Below are 10,231 nucleotides of genomic sequence, written 5' to 3'. Positions count from 1 at the left end.
GGTGGGTCCTGTGACGTCAGCGAGTCCGAACGGCCAGAGCTCGGGGCCCCGGGCGCGGAGACACCGAGGGAGAGCGCGGCGAGAACCGGCCTGGAGTCGGAGCCCGTCAGGCACCTGCTCCTCCGCCCAAGCGCATCGGCGCCCGCTTAGTGGCCCGCGGCCCCGATCGGGGCCCAGTCCCTTCCCGGGCCCTCCATGGCCCGGGCCGCAGCCCTCCCGCCGTCGAAATCGTCGCCGACGCTGCTGCCGACGCTGCTGCTGCTGCTGCTGTTTTGGAAAGCTGGTGAGAGAGCGCGTGGACGGCTCCGGGGACCCCACCCACGCGGGGATCCTCCCCCTCCCGCACCCCCTGCTCCGATCCACCTCTTACCCCGAGTCCGCCGAACCCCCTGGCTCGTGCCCCCTTCCCGGCTGACCCTTTTCTCCCTCCCGCTCTCACCCACCCGCATTCTCGATCTCAACTTCCGTCCACCCCCTCCCCCTCCCTCCAATTCTGCCGCCGAAAGGGTTAAACCCTCCGTTGGCTGTAAGCCCCCTCCCCACCTTGCGCCGAGCGGTTGGCCGGGATCTGCGTTTCCGTCTCCTGTTCCCCACTCTGGAATGCAGGGAATGTCGCCCCTTCCAGCAGGAGGGTCGCGGTGATGGGAGACCACCTCCCCCACCTCCCCTCTTCTAGGGCTGACCCTCGGAAGCCTGGGGGGCTGGGGGCCAGGTGTGGACCTCGAGGGTCTGGGAGCTCGGATGTGGCCCGCGGGGGGAGGGGGGCGAGGGTTGCCTCTCGAATCGGACTTGGGGGTCTCCTAGATGGAGGGTGAGCCTTCTTGGGGACGGGGCTGAGGGCTTCGACTCATGGGCCCCACAACACAAGGGGCTGTGACCGGGGGTGGGGGGGCGATAGAATGATCACCCGGGTCTGTGTAATGGGGTACCAGGTGAACGGGGGCAGGAGGGGCTCACCCTTGTGGGGGCCCTGAACGAGGTCAAGCGAGAAATGGACGTGGGGGAGTGTCTTGATCTGGTGTTCCAGATTTAATGGGGGGGAAGGGCTCCGTCTGCCGGGGTCCAGGTAGGTTTGGAGCCGAGTTGGGGGGCGGGGTGGGTGGGCGGTGCGGAGAGTCTCAATTTCATGGCTTCCAGATTTGATCGGGGCTGGGCGGCTGTCTCCTGGGTTTTCGGCAGACTTGGGGGACGGAGGTTCAATTTCGTGGGGCTTCGAATGGCTGGGTGGGCAGGGGGATGTTGTGGAAGCGCCCTTCTAAGTGGGCAGCGACCGCCTCCGGGGGTCCGGGTCGCCGCGGACATCCCGGGGGAAGTTTTCCCAGCTTCACTTTTGCCCCGCCGGGCGGGGCGGCCACTCCGACTTTCGATTCAGGTTTCGGGACCTTATCTTCGCTCTGATTCGCCTTTGTCCTTCGGAGCAGCCTCGGGGCTGTGGAAGGGAGGAGGAGTCACGGCCCTAAACACCCCTCCCTCCCCTCTGCTGCCCACCCTCTTCCTCCCCCTCCCCTACCTCCCCCTGTCCTCGCTGGCGGGGTGAGGGCCCCGGGGAGGGAGGGAACAGGTGAAGGCGACCTTGGCTCCTCCCCCTTACAGGTGAGCCAGCTGTTTATACTAAGCCAGAAGCTGTTGTTGGTCTTTCCCAGGGGTTTTCTCAGAGATGGGGTACTGAGGGGGCATTAGGAGGGACCCGGCGCTGGCCAGCTTCCCTTATCCCCTCGCCCCCCCCCCCCCCAAAGATGTCACTGAGTCCCTGTCGGCCTTGATTTGGGGCTGCTTCCACCTGCCTCCTGCCTCAGCTAAGGTCTTTGGTCAGTGTTCCTCATCTCGTGGAAGGTTCTAGTTGGCCTTCGCGGATGGCAAACTTCTATTCCCGTTTTGCCAACGAGGAGACAGGAAACTCAAAAAGGACCAACCACTGTTCCTGGGGGGGACCCGGCTCCAGAGCCTGCCTCCTCGATTCTCCAGAGCCTGTTCTCAGCGCTGCTGGGCCGGGTGGGAGCGTTTTCTGACCATAATCCCTGCCCGGTGAGATCCTTGGGGAAGGTACCTGGGGCCCTACCCGTCCCCTTGGAAAGGTCTTAGCGCCAGGGAGGGGATGGTCCCCTTTGGTGACCCTGGAGTCTCCTGCCTCCACTCTCTGCTGGTTCAGCCTGTCTCCTTCCTTACCCCCTCTCTGAAATCTCTTTTTTTGTGCCTTTGCTCTATCTCTGTCTCTCTTCATTTCTTCTCTTTCTCTGCCTCTCTCTCCAGCCCCCCCCCTTTCTTCCTCTCTCGCCCCACCTGAATATGGGGCTCTCCCCCCCGCCCCCCTCTCTCTGCCTCTCTGCATGCACCTGTCTCTACCTCTGCCTGCTGCTTTCTCTTCCTGGGCCTCCACAGGGGATGAGGTGAGCCCCCAGCAGGGCATCCTGCCTGAAAGCACCCCCAACCCCCTCCACCCCACCTCCGCCCCCAGGCTCATTATGCATTCACTGGGGAGGAGGTGGTGGGAGACTGGGGACTGGGTCCCATCTACTTGTCTGTTCTCATTAGGTAAAGGGGGCTGGGCAGAGGAGAAAAGGGGGTGAGCCTGCTGCTCACACACTGGGGGTGGGGGTGGGGGTGATGAGGGCGATAAGATGCAGCCCAGGATGGAGAGAAAGGTATGGGGAGTATCACACATGGATACTGAAAAGGAATTGGGGGTGTGCTGTGGAAGCTAGCACTTAGGGTTGGGGCCTGAGGAAGGGCAGAGGGAGGGAGCTGGACCCAGACCCCAGGTGGGGGAGCAGATGTAAATAACTGAAGGAGACCCCCAAAAGGAGGGTGGAGGAAGTGGGAGGGTGAACATGCTGTGACCTCAAGGCCGCCAGAGCTTGGGCCACAGGGAGTGGTGGACACAGGAGGGACAGAGAGGCAGGCAGGAGGGCCAGCTCCCTCCCCTGGATGCTGTTACATTTTTAATGTCCTCGAGAGGCTGAGAATTGGAGCCGGAGGGGGAGGAGAAAAAGCAGGGACCCAGTTCCAGGGCCCAGGCAGAGCCTGGGAGAAGCTGAGACCCTGAGAGGCAGAGGCCAGAGACCTGGAGAGAGGCTCCAGTGATCCAAGGCTGGGTAGGGGGCAGACCCTGAAGATCAAGGTCTCAGAAATCAGAGGGGAAACAAGTAGGGCATTGTGTAAGGATGTTTGTTCTCAGTAGCTGGTGCTGCTGTAACCCACAGGCTGTGCGTGCCCACGGGTCACGGGCCAGTGTCCTGGCCTGGCATGCCCACCAGTCACCATGCTGCAGTTGCTGTGTGCTCACAGTCCAGGGGCTGGAAGCCCTAAACTTCAAGGCAGGCTCTCTCAGGCTCTGGGAGAAGGTTCTCTCCTCCTTTCCATACCCAAGAAACAAACAAATCTCCTGGCCACCTAGTCGATGCCCACTCATAGCGACTCATTAGGACAGGGTAGAGCTGCCTCTGTGGGTTTTCCAGATGGCAACTGTTTACAGGAATAGAAAGCCAGGCTTTTCCCCGGGAGCCACCGGTGGTTTCAAATTCCTGGACTTTCTGTTGACATGCCCAGTGCGTAGCCATACGTAACCACCAGTGTCCTGCCACCGCCTAGAGGTGCGGCATTTGCTTTTCTTGGTCTCTTTTTATCTCTTGTAAGATAAAAACAAAAAAAGCGATGACAGCCCAGGGAAAGTCCCCCTGACCATCATCACATTAGGCTGGGACCGGCCTAAAGGGTGCTACATCATCCCCTGTCAGCTGATCGGCTGGTCATTTCAGATCACATCACATTACCGGGCAAGGGGATGGCACACCGTTACATAACCGCAGAACATCCCCAGAGCCCAAAGTTGACAGGGATCTTGGGAAGGACACGAGGAGGCGATCGGTGACACGTGCTGAGCTTGGGAGGTCAGGACACAGACAGCTGCGGGTGGGCACGCAGAGTCACCCTGAATGGCACCCTTCCAAAGGGTGAGTGTGCTGCGGGAGAATTCTCCCCCTCTGACGCCGTTGAATCAGAGAGGGGGAGAGAACCCTAGAGACCCGGAAAGCAGAGAACCCGGACTCTGGGAAGTACAGATTCAGAGTGACAGGGAGGGACTCTTGGGGGCAGAGGGAAACGAAAAAAGGCAGACCGTCTTGGAAGCCCATCGGGCCTGTTCTGCTCTGTTCTCCAGGGTCCCTGTGAGTCAAATCAACTTGATGGTAGTGGGGTTTTTTTTTGGTTGTTGTTGAATCTTTTTTGCTGTTGTTGTTGCATCTTTATGGAAGCAGGTCCTGTGCGGGGGGGGGGGGGGCGGGGAGGGGGTTGTTGGGAGGGACGAGGGATGGGAGGGACAAGGGACAGCGGGATTCGAACCACAGCCTCTCGTGCCCTCTGGAGGTCCCAGCAAAGAGAAATTCTGGGAGGGAGAGACCCCTGAGGGGCCCCAGCATGAGACTCTCAGAACCAGACACAGAAAGAGAGAGCAGAGACCCGGGGGTGTACAGAGAAGAGACATGAGAGATGCCTCAGAGAGAGTAAGACCCCCAAGTCTCAAAACCTGCAAGCAGGGGACGACTTTAGTGGACAGAGGCATCGAGATGTTCCCTGGTGCCAGCTTGGGTCAGGCACCGACTGCTAACAAGGTGGCTGGTTCAAACAAACCAGCTGCTCCAACTTCTAAAGAGGAGGCTTTCTGTTCGCCACCAAAGCTTGGCAGGCTCAGAACCTCACTGCGCCCTGTAGAGGTCGCTGTGAGTCAGAGTCTGAGAGAGTCCTTTATTGTCATGTTTTCTACGGCACCAGAACTTGCACACTTTCTCTGCCCCTGGAGGGGTCAGAGCATCCAGGGGAGCCCTTCAGGGTGTTTTGGCCCACCCAGGTGACATCAACTGCATGGACTCCGGAAACAGGGAGGAAGGGGCAGGTGCCCAGGCTCAAGACTGACCGGCAGCCCTACATCCTGGCTGGCCCCAGCTGCGCACCCCCATCCCCACCCCCCAAACCGGCTCCTGGGTTTCCGCTGCGGGGGCGGCACAGTGGTAAATGCAATTAATTAATGAACGGGGTGGCTGAGGCAGCAGCTGGGGCCAGCAAGCAAGCGTCTAAGGGCCATACCATGCTGTGGGGAAGGGAGGGGTGAGTCTCCTAGGTTTTATAGGTCTGAGGTGGGGGGAGGAAGACGCCCTGAGGAGCCAGCCAGCCTTGGGACCCAGAGACCCAGCTTCTAGCCCTTCCTCTCTCTAGGTCCTAGAAATCTTGGGCCCCAGCCCCCTCCTCCCTCAGACCCAGGAGTCCAGGTCCTTTCTCCCTCAGACCCAGGAGTCCAGGTCCCCAGCCCCTCCTCCCTCAGACCCAGGAGTCCAGGTCCCCAGCTCCCCCCTCCTTCAGGCCCAGGAGTCCAGGTCCTTCCTCCCTCAGACCTAGGAGTCCAGGGCCCCAGCCCCTCCTCCCTCAGACCTAGGAGTCCAGGGCCCCAGCCCCTCCTCCCTCAGACCCAGGAGTCCAGGGCCCCAGCCCCTCCTCCCTCAGACCCAGGAGTCCAGGTCCCCAGCCTCTCCTCCCTCAGACCCAGGAGTTCCCTGAGTCACTGGGTGTTCCATGTGGTCTCCCTGCCCCTGGTTCTCTGTCCCCCAGAATGTTCTCCTTGGCTCTCACAGCAGCCTTGGTCGTCCTGGTGTTCCATAACAAAATTGGGGTGGGGGAGGGTGTTTGCAATAAGTACAATTTAACAGGAGAGGAAGTCTGTGTGGGGACCCAGCGATCACCTCATGAAGCTGCCAGGCAGGCTTGTCAGGAGTGCTCGCAGGCCACCCTCCCCCTCTGCTGTGCTGGCCCCCTCCCCCAAGGTCAGAGCATTGGCACACGTGCCCGCAGTGTGCTGGCCACCAGGGTTCCCACTCCTGGCCAGTCGTCCTCCAGTCTTATTGTCCCTGCCGCCACCTGAAATGCACCCCTCTCCCCCCATCCAGGCCCTTCCTGCCCCCAGTCGTTCCCTTCCATAATTCAGAGGGAACCTCCCAAAGCACAAAGCTGACCTCCTTCCTCTCCCTGTCTGTAACTCTTCATGGCTCCCAGTGCCTGTGGAACACACGGCACTTGATTCCCCACCAGCCTTGCCGTGACATCACGCCACAGGATTTAGGGAGCCCCTCCCGTGTGGCCGAGGAACCCTGGCAGGGTTGTGGGTTATGCTGGGTCAGGAGTTCAAACTCACCAGCCGCTCCGAAGGAGAAAGATGAGGCGTCTGTAAAGATCGGCAGCCTCAGAAACACCGCCCACCCCCCATCCTATAGGGTCTCCATGTGTCGGAACTGACTTGATGGCTGGGAGTTGGGTTTGGTTTCCTGTGTGCCAGGCACTGTGATAGACTCTGGGGATACAGCACGGAGCGAGGCAAAGACCCCTTGCGCCCCCATGGGCACTGATGTTCAAGTGGTGGAGAGACAGGGACCCACCTGTCCGGTGGTGATAGGACCTAATCTGACCCTTTCGACAGGTGGAAATTCCTGCAAAGGGGCCAAACAGCCAATCCATGACGGGCTGAGGAGCTGAGGATGGGCATCTCCGAGCCTGATTTTCGGCCCAACTCATGTGCTCATTCAGCTCATGTGTATCGAGCATCCGCTGTGGGCTTGTCTCAGTGGTAGCATCTGGGGATGGAGCTCTGAGACAATTCCCTGTCCCCAAGGAGCTGATGTCCTCAAGGGAGGGGAGCATTAGGAGAGCTCTGCTGGCCCTGTGCCTTAGGTATTGGGCCGCTAACGGCCAGGTCACTGGTTCAAACCCACGAGCCCCTTTGAGGGAGAACGTTGAGGCTGGCTGCTTCTGTAAAAGGCTCTAGCCTTGAAAGCGCCGGAGGCAGTGCTCTGTCCTGTAGAGTATGCATTGGAATTTACTTGGGGTTTTGGCTCAGCCCATTCCTGGGAGAAGGATGTGCTGTCTGCTTCCTTAAAGATTTACAGCCTTGGGCACGCTGTGGAGTTGTCGCGTCTCACTGTGAGTCAGAAGAGATGCAAAAGCAAAGGGGTTTTAAGTGATTAGCACGCTTGGGTGCTAAAGGATGGAGTTTGAGTTCACCCAGAGGTGCCTTGGAAGGAAAACGGGGTGGTCTTGTTTCTGAAGAAAAATAAGCAACTTGGGAACCGATTACAAGGATCTGCATATAACCTCCTCCCTGGGGGACGGACAACAGAAAAGTGGGTGAAGGGAGACGTCGGACAGTGTAAGATATGACAAAATAATAATTTATGAATTATGAAGGGTTCATGACAGTGGAGAGGGAGGGAGAAATGAGGAGCTGCTATTAAGGGCTCAAGTAGAAAGAAAGCAAATGTTTTGAGAAGGATGATGGCAACAAATGTGCTCGACACAATGGATGGATGGGTTGCGACAAGAATTGTACGAGTCCCCAATAAAATGATTTAAAAAGAAAAGAAAAATAAGCAAACCTCTGACACGCTTGGGGGCACCAGCTGTCTCCAGGACAGCCATTCAGATGCCCCTGTGCATTCAGAAAGGTAGGCTCTGCAGAGGACAACCAAAAACACCCCCCGATGAGCCAGTTCTGCTCAATGACACAGGACCCTACGGAGTTAGGATCCACTCACTGGGACCCGACCAGAAGGATCCCCAGGGAGGTGGCGGGGGTGGGGAGGAAACCAGCAGGGCTTCCTGAAGAGGACCTGCTTCCTTGACTGCTCTCCAAGGACGGGGCTTCCAGCCGGTGCAGTCACCGCCGTGGGCAAGCAAGGGCTGTGTGCGCATGGCCTGGGAACCAGATTTGTGGCCAGTGGTATGCAGAAGCAGAAGAGGGCTCTGGGCAAGGACAGCCCTGTATGACGGGAAACTAAGTCACAGAAGGACGGGTCCCACACAGGGGTCTTCTTTGGGCAAGAAGAACCAGCTCAAACCCCTCCACCCGTAACTGCTGCCGTGCACACGTGCTGCCGATGTGGGCTTTCCACCGCCCCAGCATGGTGGCCGGCACTGCTCCCCAAGAGTCCTGCCGCAGCCGAGCCGATGGGCGAAGAGTGGGTGACTGGCAAGACTCTGGGAGAACACTAGGTTCTCTGAGCTGTTTGGTTCCCAACATCACCTCGGGTCCAAATACCGGTCCCAGTGAGTGGATCCCAACTCAGTAGCGTCCCTTGTCATTGAGCAGAACTGGCTTGTGGGGATTTCTTGGTTGTCAACTCAACGCACGTGGCTGGGTGGTTTCTAAGGGTTGTTTGCTTAGCAGCTGGGCACTTAACCTGAGGGTCACCAGGTCTTCTTATGGCTGTTCTTGGTGATGATGGCTGGGACCGAGAGCCAGGGGCTGGAGGATGGAGCTGAGGACAGAGAGGGGCCTGAGAAAGGTTGTGTAGGGGCCTCATGGACCACTGTAAAAAGTCCCCTGGCTCCCTACCACCAAACCACCCAAACCAAACACACTGCCTTGACTCTGTTCCGACTCATAGCGACCCTACAGGACAAAAGGGTTTCCGAGATGTTCCTCTCTACGGGGGCAGGAAGCCTCACCTTTTGTCGCCAGGAGCAGTGGATTTCCCCACTGCTAACCCTGCAGGGATCCGCTCAATGAATAGCCCACCGCACCACCACCAAATCCCTGCCCCGTCTGTCTTTGCAAACTGCACCCCCCACCCCATCTCAGGTTCACCCTCCAGCACGCCTCCTTGAGACCCCTTTCAGGCCCCTTTGAAGTCCTCACCTCCCTCCCTTCCCCTCACGGGTCCTTAGCTCGAGTGACAACCTTCTACGGCTCCCACTTGCCTCTAGGCCCAAACCCAACACCTGGGCTCCCCCCAGGCTCTCCGGCTTCTTCCTGGAGTGCTCTGACCTCACCCAGCTAGAGAGGCCAACTGGGCTAGGCGGACGGGTGCTTTATGGGTGCTTATTAAACGGAGAGACTGGGGTTGGGTGGGGGGCTGAAGGAAGAACTTCCTGAAGGAAGGAGCCTAAAGGGGAGATCTCATTCTTTGCTTCCCTTCTCAGGAGCATGGCCCCATGCCAGGGAGGACTGGGGAGGGGTGGAGGAGGAAGTGCCTGGTAGAAAGAAAAGGGGCTGACTCTCTTCCTCAGGCCCAGCCAAGTTGTTGCCTCCTGGCTCCCTGCTCCTGACTTCTGTCTGGGTTTTTCCTGCCAGCCCCAACCCCAGCCCCATGGGTGTTGGCAGTTCAATCACAGCAGCGTTGGGCCTGCGGGAGGCGGCCCCCTCTCTCGCCAGGCTTCACTCAGGTGCCAGCCCCTGCCGAGAGTGCCAGGACAGAGTTGTTGAGTGGACCGGTCACAATGGAGTCCACAGGGCAGCTCCAATGCCCTGGTTTACCCGTGGAGGCATTTTGGCTCAGAAACCAGGCCACTCAACTGGAAAGAGGTAGAGGCTGCAGGGAGTCTTACGCCCCTCTGGAAGGGAAGGGTCCCATTTCCCGAGGGGGTGCCCCCCCCCTTTGGGTCATGCTGGGAATTCCATGAGGTGAGCTGTGACATGGGTGCTTCAGCACTCCACTGGGCTCTTCCCACAAAGAACTCCTGGAACTGGCCTGCCTGAGGGGTCACCAGCTGCCTGGGGACCTCTCACTAGCCATGTGAACGGTTTGTCCCAGTTGTGGTTACCGATTGGGTTGCTGTTAATCGCAAGGTCAGCAGTTCAAAACCATCAGCCTCTCTGGGCTTTCTACTCCTGTTAAGAGCTCCTGCCTAGGAAACCACAAGGGCAGTTCTACCTCGTCAAGGGTTGATATAAGTGAATATACATATTTTTAATTACCGGTATATTATCATTTTACTGGGGGCTCGTCAGCTCTTATCACAATCCATACATACAGCAATTGTATCAAGCACATTTGTACACTTGTTGCCATCACCATTCTCAAAATATGTTCTTTCTACTTGAGCCCTTGGTATCAGTTCATTTTTTCTCCTTTACCCCCTCCCTCCCTCCTGAACCCTTGATAATTTATTATTTTCTAATATCTTACACTGACCGATGTCTCCCCTCACCCACTCTTCTGTTGTCTATCCCCCAGGGAGGGGGTTATGGGTAGATCATTGTGATCAGTTGCCCCTTTCTCCCCCACCTTCCCTTTCCCCTCCTGGTATCACTACTCTCGATATTGGTCCTGAGGGGGTTTATCTGTCCTGGATTCCCTGTGCTTCCAGCTCTGACCTGTACATGTACTGGTCTAGCCGGATTTGTAAGGTAGGACTGGAGTCATGATCCTGGTTGGGAGGAAGCGTTAAAGAAGTAGAGGGGAGGAAGGGGAGA

General features: G+C 58.2%; 1 protein-coding gene across 2 annotated transcripts in view; it reads left to right on the top strand.

The window, feature by feature from the left end:
* The window catches only part of NECTIN2 (nectin cell adhesion molecule 2), a 44,678-nt gene continuing 34,447 nt past the window's right edge, over nt 1–10,231 (top strand). The window contains exon 1 of one of the 2 annotated variants that reach the window (XM_075536361.1): nt 1–283. In XM_075536361.1, the coding sequence (XP_075392476.1) occupies nt 196–283 (88 nt within the window). In that variant the 5' untranslated portion in view covers nt 1–195. The remainder of the gene's footprint in view (nt 284–10,231) is intronic. The other variant, XM_075536362.1, reaches the window with a different exon arrangement.

Source organism: Tenrec ecaudatus, chromosome 18, assembly GCF_050624435.1.
Source record: "Tenrec ecaudatus isolate mTenEca1 chromosome 18, mTenEca1.hap1, whole genome shotgun sequence".
Lineage (NCBI taxonomy): Eukaryota > Metazoa > Chordata > Mammalia > Afrosoricida > Tenrecidae > Tenrec > Tenrec ecaudatus.
This window is presented reverse-complemented; position numbering and strand designations above follow the sequence as displayed.